This window comes from Xyrauchen texanus, chromosome 47, assembly GCF_025860055.1.
Source record: "Xyrauchen texanus isolate HMW12.3.18 chromosome 47, RBS_HiC_50CHRs, whole genome shotgun sequence".
In the NCBI taxonomy this organism is placed as follows: Eukaryota; Metazoa; Chordata; class Actinopteri; order Cypriniformes; family Catostomidae; genus Xyrauchen; species Xyrauchen texanus.
In genome coordinates this window covers 22,652,304-22,680,288 of record NC_068322.1, presented here as the reverse complement: position 1 = coordinate 22,680,288, position 27,985 = coordinate 22,652,304, and the positions used below count along the sequence as shown (strand labels likewise).

The window sequence follows — 27,985 nt, the reverse complement described above, 5'->3', positions numbered from 1 at the left end:
AACACCATTAGCAAACACTGCTAATTATTTAAAATATATCCATTATAATGGAACGGGTTTCATTTGTTTTAAGTGATGCTGTTGGGCTCATATTTGAAGAACTTCATGCTGTCTGTATTTTAGGCAGTGTGCCTGCTTCATTTTTAAATCCAAAGCCCTTTCACTGCTAGAACGGAGGACTCTTCTAAGGGGATATTCCATGGCAACCAAACTGGCATACGGATCGTTGCACACACAAGCATGCACTGACACACACCCAATACCCACACAACAAAATACTGATTCTCAATTCCGGAACACGGCAATCGACTCTTGTTTGGTAGCCTCGGGCACTCAGTGTGGTGAAGCGATAATCATATCAAACAACAGGTCGAAGTTTATTATCTGCAGATCAATACCAACCACAGGATTAACATAGGATAGAGGGCCCCTCCAGAAACAGAAGTGATACGTTTTACCCTAACTGGGACATTGGGTCAGTTTCTTTTAGTTCTGATGTGAATGAACGCTTTGGGTGGTTGGCATGGTCCAACAGTTAAAATCTAGACTGGTGTCACTTGTGGATAAGCTAAACTGAAGCTGGTGGTTCCTCAACTCACATGAAGGCAGGAGAAGGATCATAACATATAAGAGGTATGGTTCTGTTGCTTCTAATTCTCCCTTGAAGTTGCAATCATAAGAATTTAATGTGATGGGAAACCCACAGTCTACTGATGCAAACCTTGCACAAGAAACGTAACTGTGTTCGATTTCTTCTGTAGCTCAAAGCTTTAAAACAGTAAAGGATCTCTTGAAGCCTGAAACTCAGATTTAATTGCTTGATGTCAATTACCATGATTTGATGATATTCTCTTTCTGTTTTCTGAAGTAAACAGTCATTGCTCATCTTCTGAGTGTAAAATGACTGTTATTTAAAAGAAAACATTTAGGCAAGGGTATCAGAGGGTGGTTCTGTGCTGTATTAACATGTAGGCTGGGGAAACAGCTATTGAAAAATTGATGAATTAGACACATTAGTAGGACACTTATAAGAATTACTGCTTTCATTAAGTAAATTTGATAATTTGGCATGTCTGTCAAGAAATTATTCTCTTGAACTATCATTTGTCCGCAGAAGACTGATGGTTTATCAAGCAAGAATTTTGAGTATACATCACTTTAATTAATGATAAACCATAAACATTGAGTGAGACGTTATAAATAATAAGGTGAAATTATTAATGGATTGATTGATCTGAAATTGCATGAGTTAAATTGCAATTACCTTTATATTGTAAAGACTGTAAAAAAGTATACCATGAAAAATTTATTTAGACACTTTAGCCACACTTAAAAGTGTCTGAATGGCATTGCATTATATAACAAAATATCGAAACAAACGTCATTTATTATGGAAGGACACAATTTTGTAATGTTTAAATATTGAAAACATGCAGTTATATTCAGACTTATTTAAAATTGACCCAACCGTCCCAACACTTTTTGGTAACACTGTATATATTCCAACATGAACCAAGTTTATATGTTGCTATTGAATGTTCCAGTACCTTGACATTGACCCCATTCTCCCATCAGACATTTTTGCATCAGTTTAAGTGTGTTAATCAGTGGTGAGCATAATTTGAGGTTCTAGTTTCCCTTTAAGACTACATTTATTCTCCACTGATGGTTAGGTTTAGGGTTGGGGTATGGGTTAGGAAGAAGAGTTTATAAAGTATGCCTTCCTATTCACTGTATTACATCATTGACAACTCGCTTTTGGCGCCCCCTTTGTGGAAACGTCTCCCAGAAACTGGAGTTCACACATGCCTAGTCATTTTAAAACACTTAGCTTCGGCCACTGGGACAGTGCTTTACATTTTTGGCAAGCAAAAATTCAAAGACCTAATTTACCTCAAGAACTGTTGACCTACTGTTGCTGAATTCATAGTGAGGTCAGTCTGTATATTCAAGGTCATTGTAAAAACCAGATAATGTGATGACAAGTCATTAGCCTATATTAAAATTAACCTCAAAGCCATGTACTTTAAACTTTAAGCCTTGATTTAACCTTGTACTTGAAAATGAACTATTTTCTAATGTCCCTTGTCCTTTAAAGCTCATCTGAAATACTGTATTGGGGGTGGACAGTCTAAAATTTAAAGACAGTATCTAAGCACTGGACTGAAGTGGATTATTATCAGTCTGTGGTGTGACGGTGTTCCTGTGATGGGGAAGACCGGCCAGAGCACGGTGGACCTCAACTCCCCATCGGATGTGAAGCAGGCGGTGCCATTTGAGGACCTGGACCACAATAGTGTCCCTGTAGAAGATGAGAAGAATAATAATATACCAGACAGAGGATCATGGAAGGGCAAGTTTGACTTCTTGCTGTCCTGCGTTGGATATGCCATTGGGCTGGGGAATGTGTGGAGGTTCCCATACCTGTGTGGAAAGAATGGTGGAGGTAAGATTTAAACAGTCAGAACAAATTGATTATACATTGATACTTACTGTACCTTGGTATAACCAAATACAATATGAAGTTCAACATTCTGATTTTAGATTAGCTTTTAGGGTCAGGGTTACAATTGGTCTTAGGTTGAGGTTAGAACAGCATTTTATCAATCTAGTAGTTCCCTAATTTCAGGGTTAGTAAATGGTTTGTTTTAAGGTTAGGTTTAAGGATAGGGTTAAGAGCAAAAGTTATGACCAGTTATCACCTAACATAAGGTTTGGTTGGATAACATGGTACAGTTAGCCTCTTTTCAAAAAGTTAAAAAGAGATTCAAAAGTAGCTATGCATTCTCACCAAAATATTTTGGGGGCTGGTTTATGTTTGGTTTATTATGCACCAGCTAATCATCTGCTATTGAGATGAATAAGAATGCTAATAGATGGCTCTCTCCAGGTATTTTAGATCTTGGTTAGGATTTTGATAGCTTGATGGGAATGGTGTTCCAGGGCCAACAAAAAATGTTGATCCAGCAACATGTCCTACTTGTCAAATTTATGGTCACTGAAACCATGAGCCTGGAATATCTTGGGTGAGAGAGGCAGGCTCTATATCAGCACATAAGAACGAGATTATGGGTGGTTAGGATTGAGAAATGCAGTGTTTGCACAGATTTGAAGAGCTTCACAGATCATCCCAACTTGCATGTGTTTTACATTTAGAATTTAACTTAAGCACTCAGTCCGATGTATACACTATATGGCCAAAAGTATGTGGAAACCCAAACATCCCCTTCATACTGTATTGTACTCTTTGAACAATTAAATTCAAAACAGTTGGCATTAGTAGGGAGCTGATCCTCCCTTTGCTGTTATAACAGCTTCCACTCTTCTTGGTAGGCTTTTCATTAGTTGTTGTAAAATGGCTGCACGGATTTGCTCACATTCAGGCACAAGAGCATCAGTTTTTAGGTAATGATATTGGGTAATTCATCCAAAAGGTGTTTAGTGGGGTTCAGGTATGGGCATTGAAAACAGAAAAGGGCCACATCCCACAGAAAGTTTTTAAGGAGATTTTTCACTTTTTTTAATATTTCTGGTAATGTCTAGGGCAGTGTTTCTCAACCCTGTTCCTGGATGCACACCAACAGTATGCAGATTGGATGTCGTACTGATCTAATGTATCCATTTTAGGTATTGGAGTCTCTATTATTTGCTGATAATTTAATCAGGTGTGTTAGATTAAAGTGATACTGAAAACATATACTGTTGGTGAGCCTCCAAGAACAGGGTTGAGAAAAATGGTCTAGGATCAGGGTTACTCAGTGTGCTTCTCATTTCCTAAATTGTGCATCCTCGTTTCCTCGCTCCTCTGTCCTCAAGCCTGTGACCTGGAAACTGATTGATGTCCGCCATCAATAAGCATACTATGCGGAGATTTTTTGGTCGAAGCACCTGACGTATGCATAAATTCCTCCCCTTCACATCTCACACAGTTTTCATTCATGTTTCACCTTTGCGGTTTAAATAAACCATAACTGTCACATACTTCATCAGTGCATCTTGAATGATTTGAATTTTGAATGTATTAATAAATACATTTTCAGTAACATAAAGACAATCACGCCAAGATACTGCAGCTGTGCAAAAATGCGTTCTACTTTTCAAGAAAACCCAATTTGACCTTGATTAACTGGTTGAGGTGTGTTAAATTAGTTGGAGTTAAACTCTGCAGGAAAGTGGTTTTTGAGTAACCTTGATCTAGATGGTGACACTATTGCTGGAGAAATTGTCTTGAGAATGCATCTGCTGCTACCATGTGATAGGGTTGGGATAGGGTCAGGGTAAATCTTAAGAGAGTTTTGCAGAACCTAGGCCACCTAGACAACCACTAAATCCGAAAGATAGGTCTGTCAATATCTGTAAAAAAAACAAAAAAACATGGTCATGTATGATATTTTGCGAAGTTTGAGTTTTTGTGGTCCACTTGTGGACTAAACAGTTTCAGTGAAAAATGTGTACAAAACCGATGATTATGATATAATCTTGATCCTGCATGTGAATTTTCACAGAACATCTTATGAAAGTGCTTTAATGAAAGAAAACCAGTCCTTTTGTTCAGAATGAGTTAACACAGTTAATGTCACAAATCTATTTAACTGATTACTGATCATGAAATTGTGTGGAATTTTAAATATTTCTTATATTATGTCATACATTTTTCAAAATCATACAGAGGGGTAATCACTAGCAAACAACAGCAACAGAGAGAGATAAGCAGGCTATTTTACTTTTATTGAGGTTTTTTGCACCAACATTCCAATCTACATTTCGATGCTATCCTTCCTCATGATCACGCAGCAATTTTTCATGAGCGAATGGGATGCTAAAAAAAAGTACAAATGTGATGAGACTGCAGTATACCAAACAGACTCGTGGAGCATGTGCAAGCCATTCATGCATCTCGAGTCGGCATCGCTTCACTTTTCACTTTTAGATTGGAATGCAGGTGTGGAATTTATATAAATAAAATAGTCTACTCTTCTCTCGCCGTTGCAGGCTTGCCAGTGATTACCCCTCTGTGTGCCAATGCTGGCACACATGCCATTTTTTGCTGACCCCTGGTCTATAACAAATTCGAGTGAGTATTATTTAGAAACAACAATGCTTAGTTTTCACTAGAAATTGAGTCATAAGTTGACACAAGAATAAAAATGTGACTAAGTACTACTTCAGCCACTCATTTGTCAACATTTATATTCTTTCAACCAACTACCGGATACACACACAGGATCTTTGCATTTCAAAGGCTTCAGAAAAAAGAACAAATGAAGGCAACTTAGCAGACAGGAAGTGACGCTAAATTGGATTTTAGCATTCCTTGATGCCTTCCAAAATATTTAAATAGCAAGCAAAGGCAGTGTTTATCAGTTTCCAGGTGTAGCCAACATTTTTGAAGGGAAGCTACAACACCTGAGACTGTACGCATGATAATTTATGAGGACCTCTGGTGGTTGGGAGGTGTAACTACAGGTTAAGATATTACAGCATAATGGAGAGTTTGCCATGTTTTCAGTGTACATTCTTAGCAGTAAAATACTGTCCACAAAGTGTAAATGCAAGAACCAAATTAAATTTGTGTGATATTGTGTCATTAGGAGCATTTCTGATCCCATATTTCACTACTCTGGTGTTTGCTGGTATCCCGCTGTTTCTGCTGGAGACGTCGCTAGGACAGTTTACGTCAGTGGGGGGCCTTGGAGTATGGAAACTAATTCCCATGATGAAAGGTGAGAAATATGTTTTTGAGCCAATTACTTGGGAATTCCTATTCCTATCCACTACATTTAAAGGTGCTGTAAGCTGTTTTGTCATTTTTATAACTTTACAACATGCCCTCATTCCAAAACTCGCTTTCTAAAGACATATACACCAACCTAATGTCAGAAAACCTGAATGTGCATTCAAACATTCTGCCTACCATCACAATGTTTCCGATTTGTGGTGTATCATTAGAGGTTTGACTCTTAAACTCCTCGTGTGTCAGGTGTAGGTCTGGCCGCTGTGGTTTTGTCCTTCTGGCTCAACATCTACTACATCATCATCATTGCGTGGGCTCTCTACTATCTCTTCAGCTCTTTTAGAGCGGTGAGTCATATTCAAAAAAATAAAAGAAAAAAATAATTTGTACCATACAGCAGTCCTGTAAAAAACCAACAAGAAAAACATGTTATTTTATCAAACAGTCTATCTAAATCAATCCAGATGGCACAATAGCACATCACAATAACATAATGGGATTTTCAATGCCATGTTTGCTGCGGTATATCTTTTGATCTGTTGAAGATCTGTAGATATTTCACCATTTCAGAATCTCTAAAACTGATGTTTAGTTACTTAATATGTCTGATATATGATATATTTAAAACAATTGGGGTCAAATAAGTGTTATTTTTTTACCATCCATATCTTTATTTGGCCATGCAAGTTCAGCTATACTTGTTGCTGCTTTTCAAAGGATTTCTCCAAGTCTGCACAGAATTGCTCCTACGTTTGATTTCTCTCTTCTCCCTGTTTCTGTCGATCTCTCTCCTCCCCTCTGACCCCCTTAAGCTCTTTGAGTTTCTGTCTGTGCTCTGGAGAGTGTTTTAAAAGGCTCCACAGAAATAATAACCGCCTCTGTTTTGTGTAGAGTGAAGTTTAGTTCTTCACACTGTGCCATGGGAATAAGGGCTTTACTCTTTAAAGAAGTGCAGAGGGACCCTGAAACAAAACCAGCCTTTGTTTTTTGAATGCATTGTGTTCCCTTTTTATGAATTTGATTTGCCTTCCATTGATTTAATCAATTTGCTTTTTTTTTCTATTATCTGATTTTATTACATTTACATTGAAAAAGGGATCCTGTCTAGGGACCAGAATATCATAGAAACTTTGAATTGGGCCACTAAGCCAGAACACCCTTGAAACCATCCAGGCAACACCTTAGCAACCATAAAGCAACAAGCTGAAAACCACTCAGAGCACATTAGCAACTGCATTGTAACATCATAACGACCACCTAGAACACCCTAGCAACCACCTAGAAATGCCCTAGCAATCACTCTGAACACACAAACAACCACATAGCAGTCCCCTGGCAACAATGCAGATCACCCAAGCAACACCCAGGTAAGAACCAAGAACACAGCAGCTTAGCAATGCCCAAGAAATCACTCAGAACACCTATACTGTATACTGTGCAACAAGGTGAATACTACTCAGAAGACCTAAACAACTGCATGGTATTGTCCTAGCAACCACCCAGAACATCCAAGCAACCACACAGCAACATGCTTAAACCACTTAGAGCACCTTAACAACAACATAGCAATCCCCTGGCAACAACCCTCAATATCCTAGCATCATAGCAGTGAATTTTGAATGAGCAAACACAACTCACATTGACTTCCAGAAAATGTAAAAATCTAGATCTTTTATGATCCATTCCATATCTTCACTGAATTCAAATTCCTTTCCTTTCTCTCCTTATTAGCTAATTTATATGCATATAATAATTTTTCCCTGGGTTCTGAATATTTTGCATATATGTACTGGTACTTTAATATAATGTTTTTAGTATTATGATTCAATGGGAAACCTGTTATTAGCTTCTAATTTGTGTACTTTCTTGATTATATCTCCAGATATGTATGATCTTGTGCAATATGTGTGAATGCTAGTATACCATGTAAAGACACAATGTCTGTCTATGACATTTTTTTTTTTAAGTCTGTTGTTATTTGGAAACTAATGACAAGGAAATTGAAAATGTTTTGTTTCTGCACTTTTGCACTTTTTGGCTCTTAATAAATTCCTGTAAGATTTTTTTCTATGGACATTGTGTGCGAGCCTTCTCTCTTGTTGGATTTAATTCTCCTTAGGAGCTGCCATGGCAAACGTGTGATAACCCTTGGAATACTGAGCGCTGCTTTTCCAACTACAGTCTGACGGATACCACCAACCTAACCAGCACTGTCACTGAGTTCTGGGAGTGAGTTTACAGAAATAGAGATTATAATAGAGGAATAGTTCACCTCCACAATTAACAATTTTACTCACACTGATCTTGTTTCCCAGCATTTCCTGTTGTCTTTATATTTTAATGAATACAAAAAGCTTAAAATAAGCACTAAAGAAATAAAATAGCTTTCCCTATGAAATCCTAACCAATCAGTAACCAATCAATGATAAAAAGTATCTAACAGACCTTTGTTTCCACAATAGGAGAAACATGCATCAGTTAACGAATGGTTTGGAGGAGCCAGGAGAATTGCGCTGGCCATTGGTCGGGACTCTGGCATTGTCCTGGATCCTTGTATATTTCTCAATCTGGAAAGGAGTGGAGTGGACAGGGAAGGTGTGACTGCTGATATTCTCTCTAATCCTCTGTATTAGTGTACCTCAATTGGTGGTCCGTTCTGATCAGGTCACAAACAGGAGAGAACATACTATTCTGAATTCAAATGAATACATGCAACTAGCCATATAGGATTTTATGGGATGAACTTTTAAAAGGGTGGAGAATATGCTTCCTATATCTTTTGTGGTTGGTGTCAAAGAAACCATAAACTTAAATTGGCTAGCTTGAATAAAACTATGCAAGTAACACCTCATCCTACAGGCCCTGGAGGGGAGCACAGGGCGATCCCGCCTGGTGGTGCGTTCTCAGGACATAGGTGGATCGCAACCGCTCTGTCCACCTGAGGGACCGTCGTGTACCTGATGATGGCACGATGACGGGCGGTGATTGGTGACCTCCACAAACTCGTCAGCCCATCATGCACATCCGGGAAGAAAGGAACCAGGGAGGGTGCAGCTGTGAGCGGCGCGCAGACCCGAGGAACCAATCATCCAGCCGCGAAGGCTGTGGGGAGGACGGAGGGTTCCAGTCCAGCCCCACGCTGACGGCGGCCCGGTAAACCATGTCGGACATCTCGGCATCAGCCTCAGACTGAACGTGCTGGCCCGAAGGTGGCAGCCCGGTCGAGTCATATGCATCAGACGCCGGACCACTCTCCGATGCAGCGGCGAACTGGTCCAGCTCGGGGGGCTCAAGAGGATAAGCAGGCTGGCCGTGAGGCGAGCCGCTGTTGCCTCGAGCCCGGATGGAAGTCAACGAGCATGTCGGGGGGCGGGTGGTTCGTGGGGACATACCCGGCAAAACCGAGCCCACTGGCAACCCCAAATCGCCTCCAACGCCAGCTGGGTCGTCCTCAATCCCGTGGGAAGAAGGAGCAACGCGAGGGGCGGCTAGAGTGGCGTTCCTTCTTAGGAAGGAAAGCCGCAACGTTGCCATGGTAAGATTCTCGCAGTGAGAACACGAACCATCCACAAACGCTGCCTAGGTGTGATCGCGGCCCAGACACACGAGGCAGCGCCTGTGACCATCAGGAGCGGAGAGCACTCTACCGCATCCAGGAACTACACAAGGGCGGAAAGGCATCTTTATAAAGACGCGTCCTGAAAAGGACATTCAACGCCGCTGTGTATTGCTCTTTTAGAGAAATACTCTTTTAGTGAAAAAGTCTCTTTTGCTAGCGCTGTCGAAGCGCCCAGGGGCAAAGCTGCACTGCTGTGCAGAGAAGGAGATTAGCCGCTGATATGCGCCGTTGATCCAACAGCATACACTGATCAGAGATGAGAGGAAAACCAATTGGGGTGCACAGCACGCTGCTCACACAACCGGTCGGCTCCGAAGAAAATTTCTGAATGAAACAGACGCATTTCCCTCCCTTTATACCCGTATGTCCAGGGGCAGGACATGCAAATTCTGTTTTCTCAAAGTTCAGAGATGCAACAGGCTCTCAAGAGAGACCCCCTAGTGTCGCTTCTTCGACACAACTTCGAAGTGAGCGACAGACGGGGAACAACAACAACATCAAACACATTATAATCTGAGTCCTAAAGCAGAACCATTTGAGAACCACTGGTCTACAGTACATGAAATTGTTGCATTGCATAGCTAATGTAATTGCACTTTCTCTGCTCAGCACCCCATATTTTTGCATACTTACTGAACAGTATTTTCTTGATTTATGCCTTCTCTTTGACCTCATTCATTCACACACACAAACACACACATACTTTTGGATTCTCCTTCTCATAATTTTTCTTATCATTTTTAGGCACTGAAAAGCAAATTACTCCATTCACATTTCTGTAATACTTTATTCACCCTCAAGTTGTCCCAAACACAAATACATTTCTGTCTTTCTTGTAACACAAAGGGAAACAGTTTGATTATGTTTATGTCTTTTTTAATGCAATTTGAATGAATGGTGACCGAGGGTTTTTTGAGATTCAAGAAGAATACAAAAGTAGCATACCGTTTCATAATGTGGTTCATTTGACTATGTTGCTGTATTCCATTTCTTCTGAAGAACAATAGCTTTTTATGAGGAACAGACCGGAAAAAATTACTATATTTTTGTTTTGTTTTCCATTAAAAATTTCTAAACATTATAAAACAAGATACATTTCCTTCAGATGCAATATGAAAAAATTAAGTAATGTGTATGCTCCTGCATAAACAAAAACGAATTGCCAAAAGAGTAAAAATAAAATAAAAACTTGCTTCAAAGGGAAAACAAGTTTATTTTTCTTACATCACCAATTTTTTTCAAGCATAAGCCCCACCAGATTTGATTAGATTTCTCTGAAAACATTATCTTAATATCATTCTGCTTCTCAAGAAATGTTTTTTGTTTGGTTTTGTGAAAATGGATCAACAGGTGCATTGAAAAGATCTGATTGTAAAGAATTATTCGTTCGTGATTCAGACATCGTCACATGAGCTTGCCAAGGAGTGCAAGGACGGATGACAACATCCGTTATCATTGAATGTTGTAAAATAATGTTTAAAAATTATGTATAATAAAATAATGTAAATTTGGGTTTGTTCCTCTCACAATGCTGCTGTATATCTTCAGAAGACTTACAGGATATTAATGAAGCACAAGTCATATTAACTACTTTTACAACACTTTTATGGTGCTTTTGCATTTTCCTTAAATCTTGAAATTACATTTCTCTAAATTTCTCCCTTTATGTTGTACGCAAGAAATAAAGGAATACGTATTTGAAAACAAATAACAGTAAATATATTTATTTTTAGGTGAACTTGAACTTGAAAGAGATTTGCCAGTGAATGTGTCAAGTTTGAGTCAAGTCATTCTTTTTTCCTAAAGAGAGAAAAATGCTCTTTTTCTCCCTGTTCTCTGAGGATAATTGCATTTTAATGTCCTGCACTGGAGGACAAATGCTTTTCCAGCAATCTACAGCCTTGATGGACATCACTAATTAAGGACAATCATTATCCTACAAAGCACACATTATGTTCCTCACAAACATTAAACACATGAAGGCATTTCACTAACGAGTTCATTATGTTGTCCTCTACACATCCTTTAAAATGATTTACTCTATACCTCTCTGTGTCTTTGTCTTTACTTGTGTCTTGTCTTCTACAGGTGGTGTATTTCTCAGCTACTTATCCTTACTTCATGCTCTTCATTTTGTTCTTCCGAGGAGTCACTCTCCCCGGAGCGAGAGATGGCATCCTCTTCTACATCACCCCTAACTTTAACAAGCTTTTACAGTCTGAGGTATTACTCTATTATCATCGTCTTCCAATGAATCAGGTTTAGCATGTTTACATGAGTGATCTTACACTGATTATGTTTAAGATCATGTAAGTGCCATAAACGGTTTTCTTGCATTGTCGTTTCTTTGGAATAAGCAGTTTTTTGTTAGTTATCATCGAACAATACGTTTTAAGGTACAATGGCCATATTTATTCATTTTGAATATATATGTGTATATATATATATATATATATATAGTTTAGTTTAGTACCTTTTTCCTCTGAGAGTATTTTATTTTGCACTCATTGTCGCTTCTAATCATTTACAAATTTAATCAAGACAGATTTAAAGAGATAGTTCACCCAAAAATGAAAATTCTCTCATCATTTACTCACCCTCATGCCATCCCTGATATGCGTGACATTCTTTCTTCAGCAGAACACAAATGAAGATTTTTAGAAGAATATCTCAGCTCTGTAGGTCCATACAATGCAAGTGAATGGTGGCCACAAATTTGAAGGTCCAAAAAGCACACATAAAGGCAGCATAAAAGTAATGTGGCTTTACTGTATTTTAAACCACGCCTTCAGAAGTGATATGATAGTTGTGGGGGAGAAACAGATATGTAAGTCTTTTTTTAAACTATAAATCTCCACTTTCACTTTCACATTCTTCTTTTGTTTTTGGTGATTTACATTCTTCATGCATATCACCACCTACTGGCCAGGGAGGACAATTTATAGTTAAAAATTACTTAAATATTCATCTGTTTCTCATCTACACCTATAGTATCACTTATGAAGACATGGATTTAACCATTAGTGTCATGTAGATTACTTTTATGCTGCTGTTTTTTTGAACCTTCAAAATTCTGGCAACCTTTCACTTGCATTGAATGGACCAACAGAGATGAGATAATTGTTTTTAAATCTTTGTGTTCTCCTGAAGAAAGAAAATCATGCACACCTGCATGAGGGGAATTTTCATTTAGGGGTGAACTACTGTATTCCTTTAAATATTTGCTTGGTTATCTCTAGAGCTTACTTAATGACTACAATGCTTACGCTTCTAAATTTATGGAATGATACGTTGAAAAATGGGGGAAAAGAACATAAATAAACCAGACACCATTGTTATTCTTTCCACCAAATTGAACACAGGGGATAGTGAGATTTCATAGGCAGTGAAATATGCATCTATGCCTGCAAAAGTTGACCAGACGGAGGCATCTTGTGATTCGGACATGCATTGATGCCTTCCTACCACTGTAAACTGCCCATGAATGCAGCAAATTACAGGTTTCGGATATTTTAGTCCATTTTTTGTCTGAAGACACTCTGTGTTTATTTTCAGGTGTGGTTGGATGCTGCCACTCAAATCTTCTTCTCATATGGTCTGGGTTTAGGTTCGCTCATTGCTCTGGGCAGCTACAACTCATACAACAACAATGTCTACAGGTTAGAACTACTCACATCTGTCCAGATGTACAGAAAAGACTGTCGTCTAAACTTGATAATAAACTTGAAGTTTGCTGGGATGAAAATCAGTAACCATTTTTAACCACAGAGTTGGTGGTGCAGAGAAGTACATAATGCATGAGTGATAAATGACCAAACTTGTTACATTTTCAGATCAATGTCACAAATGTGAAAATTAATAATAATAATAATAAAAAATCTTCATTTGATTTTTACAGTGAATTTTGCCATTATTTGAAGTTTGAAAATGTGAGTTGATTGACCAGATACTTGTTTATTTTGTAGAGATTCAATCATCGTGTGCTGTATTAACTCCTGCACCAGTATGTTTGCTGGGATTGTCATATTTTCCATTGTGGGCTTCATGTCGTACATTACAAAGAGGCCCATTGAAGAACTGGCAGCCTCAGGTCATTATGTCCACAGATACTTTTTTTATATATTTAGTAGACCTTTTCAAATTGGAAAATTGTGATGGCATTGCAATGATGTGAGACAACTGAATTTCTTTTGCAAAGAGTTGTAAAGTTTCGGACCGTGAGAGGGGATGAGGATGGACATGTTGGTCATGTTGGTAATATTGATGTTTGATGGTGTTTGTGGTTTCATAACAGGCCCAGGTTTGGCATTTCTAGCCTATCCTCAGGCCGTCACCCAGCTGCCCATGTCTTCACTCTGGGCCATCCTCTTCTTCTCCATGCTGATGATGCTGGGATTGGACAGTCAGGTACTACACATACAAAAATACTGGTGATTCTATGCAAAATGTTACAGACCAGCTGTGAACATGACTAAGATTTACAGTAAGTTAGAATAAGCAGTACAACATTTGACACCATTGCACCATTATTTCTTGATAAATTTCAGAGGATAGTGTTCCCTTTACAAAAAGCTTCACTAGGATGCTGCGCTGAGAAAAGCGCTTTGGGAACAATCCTACATGTTTGTGACCAGCTGAAATATGTGTGAATCACGTCAATGAACATTGACCGGAATTTATAGCCTCGGTTGGTGTAATCATTCGATGCACCTGTGACCGGGCTTTAAATGGTCGCGCCACCAGCGTATCATCAGATCCTTTTCTTCAGAGCATTCTCTGTGTGTGTGTCTTACAAGCCTGTCAGAAACTTTCTTTCATCTGCTAGGATTTAGAATTTGTTAGGCAGTGCGCAGTGAACCTTTTCTCCTTTCCCTCTCTCTCTCTCTCTCTCTCTCTCTCTCTCTCTCTCTCTCTCTCTATATATATATATATATATATAAAAAAAAGAAAAAGGTGGAAAAATGTCGGAGAAGCAAAGCAAACGATGCGTGTTTCCCTGTCAACGTTCTATGACTGTCAGGGACACGCATCAGTTTTGTTTTGTTTGTTTCGGGGAAGAGCATGCTGCTCTCGTGTTGGGACAGGGTGGGTGTGCACATTGCGACCTACTTTTGGGTGAAATGCTTCGCGCTCACCTCGCTTACTTCCGGGGGTCAGCGCCAATCTTTCAACGTGGGGCTCTCGCATATATCTGGCTGAGGAGCGAGAGACGGGTCCATCCCTATCGCTCGCTCTCTCCCCAGATCCAGCTGATCCCTCTCGTAAGGCTGAAGCGCGCCTCAGCGCCTCTTCGTTTCACGAGGGGGGTGCTGAAACTCTGTACATTTCATGCATAATAATAAAGCGGCTGAGAAATTACTCGAGGACTTGATGACCTCCATGATGAGCTTTCTCACTCATGGAGGAACCCATATACTTCCCGTGTTCACGTACCCTCGACGTCTTTATACTCGACTATCGTGGGTGCTGAGACACGGGGGTATGCAATGATGCCACCAGTCGAAGAGACGCTTGCGGGATATCTCTCGCCGGGTTCGGCATCGTCTTTTAAAAAGCCCTCTCTCCCCACAAAGCCTTGTAGGATGACCTCCACTTAAGTGGGGAGGGCTTATCAAGCAGCAGGTCAGGCTGGTGCTGCTCTGCACACAATGGCTGTATTACAGGCTTACCAGGCTGACCTACTAAAAGACCTGAGTGCGGGTGCAACGCTTGACAAAGAAGCCTTCTCTGGACTTCATCGGGCCACAGATTTATCTCTCTGTGCAAACAAGCAGACAGCCCGTGCTATTGCCCGGTCTATGTCCGCTTTAGTCAGCACGGAGAGGCATTTATGGCTTAACCTTTCGGGCATCAGGGATAAGTACAGAGTTTTCTTACTTGATGCCCCAGTTTCGCCTTCTAGTCTCTTTGGAGACGCCATGAATACGATTATCTCCAGATTCCAGGAGGCGAAAAGCCACGAGGAAGCCTTTGGACAGTTTTTTCCTTGCCGCACTCAGGAGGCAGGGCCGTCAGCCACCCAGTCCAGTCCCGCCCCGACTCTAGGCTTAGAAACAGAGTGTGGCGAGTCGTGCTCCCCCTCATAAGGACTGGGGACAGGCTCGTCACCCTCAGCAGCCCCCCAAGCAGGACCTCAGGGTCGTGATTTCTAAAAGAAAGAAACCCTGAAGGTCTTGTACCCAGCCTTGTGGGGGTAGTTCCCCTCGGGACGGGGCGCGTGTACCATCCACTTCGGCCCTCCTGATACCCTCATGAAACTTCTTCACTCCCGCCGCCTTTGGTGTTTCGGGTGACAGAGGCTTCCAACAAAGAGTTGGGTGTACCGTTGCTTCCTGCCTTAATCCAGGATGCGGAACACTCAACACCCCCTCAACAGGATGTCTTAAATTAATACCATATCAGAGTACCTGGCAGCGTGAAAACTTCTGCCAGATACTTCTATGTGGGTCCTAAGAACAGTATAAAAGGGCTACAGAATTCAATTAGCTCGCCTCCCTCCTTGTTTCAACGGCGTGGTCCCCACTACCGTAAATCAGAGCAGGCATTTCTACTGTGGAAAGAACTGCGAAATCTCTCGGTCTAGGGGCCATTGAACATGTTCCCCTTCCAGAGAAAGAGTCAGGTTATTACAGTGAATACTTCCTGGTTCCCAAGAAGGGTGGGGGGTTGCGTCCGACCTTAGATCTTCAAGCTTGAACTGCCCAGTCAGGGTGTTCAAGTCCAAGATGCTAACTATCAAAACGATCGTGTCACAAGCCCAACATCACGTTTGGCTGGTCACCATCGATCTCATGGACGCATTTCTTCATACAGAAATTCTGCCACAGCACAGGAAGTTCCTGAGGTTCACTTTCGGGGCGAAGCCTTCCGGTATCAGGTTCTTCCATTCAGCCTAGCCCTATTAACCCGCACATTCATGAAATGCATGAATGCAGCACTGGCTCATTCGCGACTCCGGGGCATCCTCATTCTGAATTACATAGACGACTGGCTTATCTTAGCACAGTTCCAAGAACTGGCAGTTCAGCACAGGGATATTGTCTTAGCTCATCTGGTTTCTCCGGGTCTGAGACTCAACGTCAAAGAGCGTACTCTCTCCCACCTGGGAAATCACCTATCTGGGGGTTATATGGAATTCGATTACGATGCGGGGACAGTTGTCTCCTGCTCGTATCACGTCCATTCAGAACACCCTGAGCAAACTCAGGCTAGGTCAAGGTTGCACTGTTCACCAGTATCAACAAATTCTAGGTCTCATGGCATCTGCGTTCACGGTGATCCCTTTGGGCCTTCTCCATATGAGACCATTTCAGCTGTGGCTAAAGCCAGGGGATTTCATCCAAGGGCCAGTACCCTAGGGCAAATAAGGGTTACGCGCTGCGAGTTTCTCCCTGAGTCATCCAGCCCCCTGGGTCTGGACGCGATGGCGCATACATGGCCCGGAATGCGTCTGTATGCATTTTCCCCCTGTTTCTCTGCTCCCGGGAGTCTTGGCCAGAGTTCGCCAGCAAGGGTCTTGCCTCTTACTGATAGCGCTGCACTGGCCGAACAGGGTATGGTTCTCGGAGTTAATATCTCTCCTCAACAGCTCGCCTTGGGGTGATTCCGAACAGGAGGGACCTTCTGTCTCAGGCACAGGGGACAATATTTCATCCCTGGCCCGAATTGTGGAAACTTCATGTTTGGCCCCTGAAGGGTACCAACTGAGGGACACAGGGCTTTCACCTGAGGTTATCGAGACCATTCGAAGTGCTAGGGTTCCCTCCACTAGAAGAATCTATGCCAATAAGTGGGGTGTCTTTGAAAGATGGTGCAGTTCACATGGTGCAGATCCAGTTAACTGCCAGATTGTTTCAGTTCTGGACTTTCTGCAGGAAAAACTGTCAGCAGGCCTATGCCCCGCTACTCTCAGGGTTTATGTGGCCGCCATTTTGGCTTGCCACGCCTTGATGGACGGGGTGCCTTTGAGGAGGCATCCTCTACTCGCTTCATTCGTGGAGCCATGCGACTGAGGCCTCCTGTTAGGAGGAGGACTCCTTCTTGGGACTTGGCAATAGTCCTGGAGGGTCTGGTTGAGACCCCCTTTGAACCTCTAGAGTCAGTGTCTGACAGACTTCTGACTCTCAAGATGGTATTTCTTATGGCGATAACCTCTCTAAAGAGGATTGGGGATCTACAGGCTCTGTCTGTTTTGCCGGTCTGTTTTGCCGGCCTGTTTAGAATTTGCCCCAGGTATGGCTAAAGCAATTTTGCACCCTCATCCTGACTACCTTCCTAAGGTGCCTTTTTTGACATTACATCAGGTCACTCTTGAAGCTTTCTGCTCCCATGGGGGCCGTAACAAGAGGGCGGCCGCCACCAAGCAGACTATGTCGCATTGGGTGAGGGATGCTGTTACCCTGGCCTACGAGGCACGCAGTCAACCTTCGCCAGCAGGTATCAGGGCTCACTCCATCAGAGGGGTCACCTCCCCTAAAGCCTTGGCTAGAGGGTTCCCTCTGCAGAAAGTTTGTGATGCGGCAGGCTGGTCCTCTCCACAAACATTCATCAGATTTTATAGTTTGTATGTTCATGCCACTCTGGGCTCTTATGTCCTTGAGTCGAAATTTCAAGCTCTTGTCTGAGACCTCTCGCTTTCTTGTGAGCACACTTCACAACTGTAGGGGTCCGGACAGCCTCAGTGCAGCGGCGTGGGTGTTCTCGTTCCCAAAGCGCTTTTCTCAGCGCAGCATCCTAGTGAAGCTTTTTGTAAAGGGAACTTGTTCCCTGAAAAAAGCGGAACGAGATGCTGCGCTTCTTTGCCGCACTGGGATGCCCCAGGACTGCTCTTCAGAAAAAATATCTGACGACATGCTGGTGGCGCGTCCATTTATAGCCCGGTAACAGGTGCATCGAATGATTACACCAACCGAGGCTATAAATTCCGGTCAATGTTCATTGACGTGTTACACACATATTTCAGCTGGTCACAAACATGTAGGATTGTTCCCAAAGAGCTTTTCTCAGCGCAGCAACTCGTTCCGCTTTTCTCAGGGAACAAGGGTTACAATTCGTAACCTGAGACGATTTTCTTAAGCAGTTAAAAATAAACTAAATGTAAATGAATTGTGTTTTGTGACCCACTGACAGTGATCTGTGGTGCAAATGTCACACTAAAAACAGCAACTTCTTTGTATCAGTGTACATATACTGTGTGTTTATAGTCTATATACAAAAGCGGAGACAGCAGTTATTCTAGATGTTTGAGATATATATATATATTGAACGTTAGTGCTATATTATTATTATAAAAATATATATTTGCATTTAATGTACATGTCTATTTTCCTTTTTTATCCTTTTATTATTTTAGTTAGAAGAGTCAAAGAGTGTGGCTGTGGATATTTAGTTTAATTATTCTTTTATTTTTCTGTTGCCTATTCTAAAAAGAAGAAAGGAAGATATCTCTTTTGATAAACAGTTTTATTAAAACTTTATTTTAAGGATCAGAAGTTATAAAGTTATTAAGGACTAATAATTGCACTTGTAAGTGTCTAGAGATGGACTTGTTTGGAATTATAAGGTATTCATAAGGCCTTTATTGGCCAATTTCTTATTCATGCCTTATAGCCACTTTACATTTTTTTTTTTTTTTTTTTTTTTACTCTTTAGCTAAAAACTGCAGTTTATATGTGTATATAATGTTTAGTCTTTAAAAATGGAGAAATATAGCAACAACTGATTTATAACGCAAACTGTAAGAAATAATAATGTTTCGGGGTCCTGGGTAGCTCGTGAGTATTGATGTTGACTATCACCCCTGGAGTCACGAGATCGAATCCAGGGTGTGCTGAGTGACCCCAGCCAGGTCTCCTGGTTGCTAGGGAGGTTAGAGTCACATGAGGTAACCTCCTTGTGCTCACGATTAGTGTTTCTCGCTCGCCATAGGGCGTTGTCACGTGCGCATGGGCTCTTCCTCACCGTCAGTCATTCGCTCTCACTTGCCAGAGATTTTATCACCCACACCTGCAGCTTATCATCACCTCGTTAAGACTTGCACTAAAGTCTCACTCTCACACTCAGTCAGTGCCTGGCCTTGTTGAAAGGTACCTTGGACTTCCCTCTTGCTCTACTGCAGTGGAATACTGCTTCTCTGTTTTACTTACCTGATTGTCAGTGACCTGTTCTGGATATACACGACTCTGAGAACATGGCGTTTCTACTCACCTGTGTTAATGTCACCTGTCTATGGTCTGCTCCAGACGTGCAAGATAAGTGACATGTGTGAAACCCGAGTTGACTGCATATCTACTTAACTGTTTGAAACTTACCTGTTATACTACGAGCCTCTCTGAGTGTTCAGGAAATGTGACTTTGAGAACTCTAAAAATATTTGTGTTTGATATACTAAACCGTTCCTCAGTTTATAAATGTGACTCACCTGTGACCCTGTCTCCTAAGACTTTGTACTGTATCTGAATACTTACCTCACTTGCTTACCTGCTTTCCCTGTGTCCAGTATAATAAACTCCCACATTTGGGTTCATCTCAAGCTCTTGAGTTGGCGTGTCATTACAGGCATGTGGTACGTTGTGCGTGGATTGCAGAGATTAGCATGAGCCTCCACATTCTGTGAGTCTCTGTGGTATCGTGCACAGCGAACCACATGATAAGATGTGCGGATTGACGGTCTCAGAAGTGGAGGCAAATGAGACTTGTCCTCGCCTCCCGGATTGTGGTGAGTAACCGCACCACCACGAGGACCTAGTAAGTAGGTGGGAATAGGGATTCTAAAATTGGGGAGAAATAAGAAATAACGTTTCTACTTTCCATCCTCATATAAAGGCTAAACATTTAGAATAACACTTTTGTATTGTGATGAAGCTGAGTTAACATTTCAGCTCTTTTGAATGCCCTTTTTTAAAATATGAATTCCGTATTTATTATACTCCTATAACTGCACATGCAGATAGTGTGCTGAGAACTTATAAAGGATGTCATTTGCACAGTAATAGCTATTGGTAACAATTGAATTGTTAGGAAAAGAAACATTTAAATGGGATAAAAGGCAAGAATAAGGATTCAGCCCATAAAGGCCTAATCAATTCCTTATAATGCCAAACAAGTCCATAACTAGTCAGTTACTAAAGCAAATACTCGTCCTTAATTACAATCTGATTTCAATAAAGTGTTTTGAAAACTGTACTGTAACAAAGCTTTGAATTGCTCCGCCATGGTTTGCAAAACTTTTCACAGAATCAAAACAGATCAAAAAGACACAAAAATCGACAAATAGTTTTTGAACATCATTAAATGTATAACATTGACATTTACACATATAAACATTTTAAATAGTTTGTGTACATGTACAATTATACCTGTGTGCTAGTTTTGTACAGTGGAAGGCTTCATAACCGCTCTGATGGACGAGTACCCCACAGTACTGAGGAAGAGGAAGAAACTCTTTATCCTCATTGTCTGCATAATATCCTTCATCATCGGCTTCTCCAACATCACACAGGTAGAGATGATCCTCTGAAAATATCTATGCTATTCTGTTAGATGTGTGAAGATTTTATTTTCAGTTCTAATATCAGTGTGGTGTGTGTGTGTGTGTGCATATGTGTGTGTACGTGCGTGTGTGTGTGTCTTTTCAGGGCGGCTTGTACGTGTTCAAATTGTTTGACTACTACTCAGCCAGTGGAATGTGTTTGCTTTTCCTGGTCTTCTTTGAGACAATCTCCATTTCCTGGTTTTACGGTACATAGCCCAATAACGACACTAAATATACAGAGGCCCCAAAATGTATGTATGCATTTGATCCTATGACAAACCAGTGGCATTTATTTTAAAGAAATATAGCACCACCTACATTTCAAGAAGACATTTTTTGGGGGGGGATTTGAATTGATAAAACAAAACCAAAAAAGTATTGACCGACTTTGGGAAACATCTCCATAGTTAATGTAATGAAATACACCTATCCATTTGGTAATGGTGTAAACAGATACCCATTACCTCTATATGCTCTGCAGGGGCAGACAAATTCTACGGAAATATTGAAGACATGATTGGTTATCGGCCGTGTGGCTTTTGGAAACAATGCTGGATATACTTTACTCCAACAATCTGTTTGGTAAGTGCTTCACCTGCTTGTTGTACACCTAAACATCAAACACTACATATTTAATCCGTATATTCATGATTTGTCCTCTGTCTCCGGTTTGCAGGGGGTTTTCACATTCAGTGCCATTGAAATGACTCCTCTGACACTGGGGAAGTATGTGTACCCAGCCTGGGGTCAGGGCATCGGCTGGTTAATGTCCCTCTCTTCCATGATTCTCATACCCGGATATGTCATCTTTATGTTCTTCACCTCCAAAGGCAGCATCCGACAGGCAAGACTTCTTGTGGTTTTAGTGTTTCACATCTCCCCAACAATTTTCTCTTTGTCATATTGGCCTTTTTTCATTCCTATGGGATTTCCTTGAAAGTATTATTCCTCACAAACCTTCTTTTAAGCTTCCCAGAGAACCTATTAACATTGAACTACCTACCTTCTTTCCAAACTTCTGCCTTTCTTTCCCGTCTTCTTTCAGAACTTCCCTCCACTGAAGTGATTCATACATCATTTATTATGTCCTTCCTTCTAAATGTTCTACTGTACTTACATCAAACTTCCTACTGTCCTTCCTTCAAAACTTCCTTTTAAACTTCTACCCGAACATCCAAATAAACTTTTGAACTTCCAAACTTCCCTATTTTCTACCTATCTTTCCCTTATTCTTTATGAACTTCCTACCTTCATTTATCCCCTCCTTTAACCTTTTGTCTTATCATACTTCCTTCTGTTCTGAATTTCCTTCCTTACTGCTTTGCTTTCCCTTCATCTTTCTGAACTCCATACCTTCCGAACATTCCTTTTTCTAACCATCCTTCCTTCCTTCCTTCTGTCCTTTTAAACTTCTTTCCAAACTTCCAAAAGATTACTTCTGATCTTCCTACCTTAATACTAGACTTCTTTCCTTCCTGTCTACCTTTCCCTTATTCTTTCCGAACCTTCTTTGAACCTTTATTCTTCCAGTCCTTCCTTCTAAACTACCTCATTATAAACTTCCTACTGTCCTTATTTCCTTCTGAATACTCCAAATTAACTTTTGACCTTGCTACCTTTCCTTCCATCGTGTTTTTATTTCCCTTCTACTTTCTGAACTTCCCAACTTAAGAACTTTCCTCCTAACCTTTTCTTTCCTTCCTTTCCTCTAAACTTCCTACTGCCCTTCCTTCCTTTTAAACTTCTCTCCTAACTTCCAAATAAACTTTTGAACTACCTGAACATTCTGAATTTCCTTCTTTTTCTGCCTGTCTACCCATTTTCTTTCCAAACTTCTGTCAAACCTTTTTCTTACCGTCTAGATGTCCTAAAAGTTCTAAATGTCCTACTGTGCTTCCTTCCTGATGAAGAGATTCTGAGGTTATTCTTATACGTATTATTTCCATTAGTCATGGTAATGTGATATCATTTTGTTATTTTTCCTCTAGCGCTGGCACAAGATGACCAAACCTTCTGAGCTCAAAACCCCAGATGCCAACGATCTCACACAACACTCACAGACAGGAAGTATGAGTGAAGCTTCTGTTTGACATCATCTCCTCCTGTACAATTGGCATTAAAGACAGTGATGAGAAGAAATGTACTATTCCTCTATTCCATCCATCTTTATATGCTGGAGAATAAAAGTACAAAACAGAATGAAGTGAACCACGCACACACATTTATCTGACATGTTTATTCCTTCCATTTCTAAGTACATCCCTCTCTGAAGTTGCCTTGAGCACAATAGGTCTCCTAATCCTGTGTCATTGGGTGTTGGTATAAATCTAGATGTGATCCAGGCAGTTTGTAGGCCATTCATTGACACATATAAAGAAGCCCATGCTGCATTCCTGCATTAAATTCCTCAGACTTCTGACCTCAGATACCAATTGGGGAGTGAGAGTTTGTCTTAAATGGGATAGTCTGGTCAATGTCAACATATATTTTATAATGGCTTATTTTGAGAGCCTATTACTCGGCCTTGTTTTCAACTCAAATTACAACAGGAACCCTTCATTACTACTATATGCGTGCAGGAAAATAATGAATGTTTATAAGAACAGGAAAGAGGAACACGTTATGTTTACTGTATGAACATTGCAAGCATGTACAGTATGAATGGAGATATCAATACATAACTGTGACATGTAATTGTTTTACAAATCTATTACTTGACAGCTAAATAAGCTTACAAGCTCAAATAATTCAGTATAACCCAAATGTATTTGTAAGTGAGAGGAGTTTTTTTTTTCCTCCAATAACTATGTAGCCCAAAACATATTTGGACGCTTAAGCCAAACTTAAAGTATAAATGTCAATACATACACACCAAGTGGCATTTATTGTAAAGAAAGATTTTAACAAAATAAGACAATGGTTAGTGGACTTTTAATGTGAAGAACTACACCTGTGGTTATTCTGCTTGAACACATTTGAGAACCTGTTTTAAAAGTAATTGCAATATGGCAAATGTATTTGCTAAAAAAAGCATAATTTGTTTACTTGTTGTTTTATATTTTTTCAAATGCAATGACATTCTTACATTTTAAGTGTGCCTTAAATGGATAGTCCACCCAAAAATGTAAATTCTCTCATGATTTACTCACTGGCATCGCAGATGTGTATGACTTTCTTCTGCAGAACACAAATCGATATGTTTAGAATATCTCAGCTATGTAGGTCCATACAATGCAAGTGAATGGGTGCCAACATTTTGACGCTCTAAAATCCACATTAAGGGAGCAGAAAAGTAATCAGGTGTTAAATCCATGCGTTCAGACACTATATGATAGGTGTGGGTGAGAAACAGATCAATATTTAAGTCATTTGTTTTATCATAAATTCTCCTCCCGGCCCAGTAGGGGGCGATTTGCATGAAGAATGTGAATCACCAAAAACAAAACATGGAGAAAGTGAAAGTGAAGGAAAAAGGACTTAAATATTGATCTGTTTCTCACCCACACCTATCATATCACTTCAGAAGACTTGGATTTAATCACCAGAGTTGTCTGGAGTACTTTTATGTTGCCCTTAAAATGATTTTGGAGCTTAAAAATGTTGCCACCTATTCACTTGCATTGTATGGACCTACGGAGCTGAAATTTGTACTAAAAATCTTAATTTGTGTTCAGCAGATGAAAGAAAGTCATACACATCTGGGATGGCATGAGGTGAGTATTCCTTTGGGTGAACTATTCCTTTAAGTGTCCCATTACTTTTTGGGGCTACTGTGTTTATTTTAAACATTTAAATAACACTACTTTAATATGGTTTACATCATCAAAAGAAACAAATATATTTCTGTATATTGCTCTAAACTGCTGTAATGTTTTGTGGCAGTACTATTTTAAGTGAGTGAACAATGATGAAAAGAAAGTCGAGAAAATGCAGAAAAAAGCTTGACCAAACCATCAATTCTATTTGTTTTGCTTCATTAAAGCCACAGTCTCCATTTACATTATGTTACAGTTAAAGTGTATATAATAATAAGTACTAATGAATAAGTTGCAATTAATAATGTAATATGTTGTGGGTCTGCTTGTAAATACACTTTGTTAGTACTATTACTATTACTATTGTAATTAATTATATTTACATATTATGTGTTACATACACTGTAATAGACTTTAGGTCAGAGTAGCTGCCATATATTAAATTAAATGAAAACAAGGCTGTGAAGGAAAGATGGATGGTTTTTCATACAGTTCAATTGGCAATCACTCAGTCGTTCAGCCAATGAAACATTCAAAATGACCAAAAGACAATACATTCTGAAAAACGTGTTGTGGAAATTAGACATGAACTAGGCCCTTAAGAATATAAAACTCTCAGCCTTTTTATTATCATTAAATTAAATACGGTGTCTGATTGAACAAGGCCAGTGTAAAGTGCTGCCAAAGCAACAAAGATAACTTTTATTTTGATGATTTTATTTGTTTTTATTCTTACTAGACATTTTCTTGATGGGTTTCAAATTAAATAAAGGTAAAAAATGAACTGATTTGAGTACAGCACTGTTGAAAATGATTCATCAGCACAATGTTCACATTGTCAAGATTATCCACCCACTGAGAAACACAAAATAACTGAAAGCCCTTAAAAAAACATTTGGGTTATATTTCACCCCAAACATAAGACAAATGAAGCCTTGTTCATTGAGATTTTTTGCAATCTGACATATTTGCATTTTCATGTCAGTCAAGTGCATTTCCCCCCACACTTGTTACATGAATTCATGTTATATTAAACAACTTTAATGCAGAATAAAACGAATCTGAATAAAAAAATGAATGAAAAAAATAAATACAAATAAATTAGTAAATTAAATTCACCCTGTGCTACATTGACAGTACACACAAACACATTGTTCTAATAACCCGTATTAAGCATTTAGGCTCTGAAGACACAAGTTTGTATGTTTAGCCAGCTGAATTTTCCCCCATTCATCCATTATGCAGGTCTTCTGGCCTTCGTTGCCGTATTTTGCGAATCATAATGCACCACACATTCTCAAATGGAGACAGGTCAGGACTGCAGGCAGGCCAGTCTAGTACCCGCACTCTCTGCTTACACTTGTAACCCTTTTTGTGGTTTAAAATAAAACAAATAAATAAATGTAGTACAACAAATACTACCGTGAATTCGCATTTTACAAAGAAAATATTTATTTATTTATGTTGCATTGCAATAATGAGTATTATACTTGCATGGTGTTACAGGCTGCTGAAGATTGGGTGTATCAATATGTATTTAATGATCATGAAAATGGAAACACAATTGACTAAAAACTTAAAAATAGCCTTTCTTTTCTTTATCCTGAACTACTTGTTCAGTGTTTTTTTCCTCTTGGTTGAAATATGACTAAGACAGTTTTGCGAGATTATAAAAAATATTACATATTATAAATATTAAATAATCAAGCAGACTATAATATACATCAGGGATAAGACGACTTTGAAGGTGGCAAGGGCCAACATTTTTCTCATTTCTAGCAAGGGGCTGGATTACAAATACGTACTCACAATGTTCAACCCCTTATTCAATTTCCTCATTGTGGGTAATCTATACACAGCTAATGCAATGTGCTTTTAAAGATTTTGTTAGCTGAATTCAAATTTTTATTTAATAATATTGATAAAAACGTAATTATTTTTTTATAACGCCACCAGCAGAGAGAGAGAGAGAGTCTGAGTCCAGAAGTTGGAAGCTAATGAGTTGTTATTGTGAAACTGATGAACTTTGTGAAACTGTAAACCAGGAAGTTGGCAAGTAAAGAGCCTTACCTGTGTCTGGTGAAACCTGCTTCCCTGTGTTTTCCTGCCCTCTTCCTGTGAAGTTCTTTACATGGGTATTAGTTAAAATCTTTATATTATCGCCAAAATCCCAATATTATCATCAATAAGAATACTGGATACAAGAACAAAACATTTCAGCACCACACCAGCTTGCAACACACACGGAGTGAACAGTCCCATGCATCAGAGAAACATTCTCAGTATTCGCATCTCAATAGTGAAATAGCGAAACTTTTATATTTCTCCCTCTGACAACAGCTTTTTTATTATACACAAGCACGAGTGAAACAGAATAAGATGTCTTTGGTGATCCTTGAGTTGTCATGGGTTTTGTCAAATGTTTTGATGGCAATATATTTTAACCTTACATCTGCGAGGAGAGCAGCTCTGGCAGTACATATCTCACTGTACGTCTCTTTGATAAGTTGATCCGTTGTGCTGTGATTATATCTTTTCATGTGACAACACTGAAGAAATTACACTTTGCTACAATGTAAAGTAGTGAGTGTACAGCTTGTATATCAGTGTCAATTTACTGTCCCCTCAAAATAACTCAACACACAGCCATTAATGTCTAAACCGCTGGCAACAAAAGTGAGTACACCCCTAAGTGAAAATGTCCAAATTGGGCCCAAGTAGCCATTTTCCCTCCCCGATGTCATGTGACTTGTTAGTGTTACAAGGTAACACTAGGTGTGTTACAAGGTGTCAGGTGTGAATGGGGAGCAGGTGTGTTAAATTTGGTGTCATCGCTCTCACACTCCCTCATACTGGTCACTGGAAGTTCAACATGGCACCTCATGGCAAAGAACTCTCTGAGGATCTAAAAAAAAGAATTGTTGCTCTACATAAAGATGACCTAGGCTATAAGAAGATTGCCAAGATCCTGACACTGAGCTGTAGCACGGTGGCCAAGACCATACAGCGGTTTAACAGGACAGGTTCCACTCAGAACAGGCCTCGCCATGGTCAACCAAAGAAGTTGAGTGCACGTGCTCAGCGTCATATCCAGAGGTTTTCTTTGGGAAATAGATGTATGAGTGCTGCCAGCATTGATGCAGAGGTTGAAGGGGTGGGGGGTCAGCCTGTCAGTGCTCAGATTATACGCCGCACACTGCATCAAATTGGTCTGCAGAAGGAAGCCTCTTCTACAGATGATGCAAAAGAAAGCGCACAAACAGTTTGCTGAAGACAAGCAGACTAAGGACATGGATTACTGGAACCATGTCCTGTGGTCTGGATGAGACCAAGATAAACTTATT

The 27,985-nt window shown here is 40.0% G+C and overlaps 1 protein-coding gene across 2 annotated transcripts; it reads left to right on the top strand.

Moving 5' to 3' along the window:
- Nucleotides 1–305: 305 nt before the first annotated feature.
- On the top strand, nt 306–27,172 carry slc6a1l (solute carrier family 6 member 1, like). Of its 2 annotated transcripts, none has more exons than XM_052120848.1 (15): nt 306–633; nt 2,099–2,446; nt 5,592–5,723; nt 5,987–6,081; nt 7,854–7,963; nt 8,197–8,329; nt 11,442–11,576; nt 12,909–13,012; nt 13,319–13,443; nt 13,648–13,760; nt 20,722–20,853; nt 20,990–21,092; nt 21,368–21,468; nt 21,563–21,730; nt 22,875–27,172. In XM_052120848.1, the coding sequence occupies exons 2-15, from the start codon at nt 2,209–2,211 to the stop codon at nt 22,974–22,976; spliced, it is 1,791 nt and encodes a 596-aa protein (XP_051976808.1). In that variant the 5' UTR covers nt 306–633; nt 2,099–2,208; the 3' UTR covers nt 22,977–27,172. The 2 variants fall into 2 exon arrangements, with proteins under 2 accessions (XP_051976808.1, XP_051976806.1); XM_052120846.1 differs by having other exon boundaries at nt 5,981–6,081.
- Nucleotides 27,173–27,985: the final 813 nt, after the last annotated feature.

What these genes read in the sequence shown, in the direction of transcription:
- slc6a1l (XM_052120846.1), top strand. Translation starts at nt 2,209, where the DNA reads ATGGGGAAGACCGGCCAGAGCACGGTGGACCTCAACTCCCCATCGGAT. An exon ending in GTGTGGAAAGAATGGTGGAG is followed by an intron (nt 2,447 to 5,591) that starts GTAAGATTTAAA and finishes TTGTGTCATTAG; the next exon opens with GAGCATTTCTGATCCCATAT. An exon ending in TACAACAACAATGTCTACAG is followed by an intron (nt 13,013 to 13,318) that starts GTTAGAACTACT and finishes TTTATTTTGTAG; the next exon opens with AGATTCAATCATCGTGTGCT.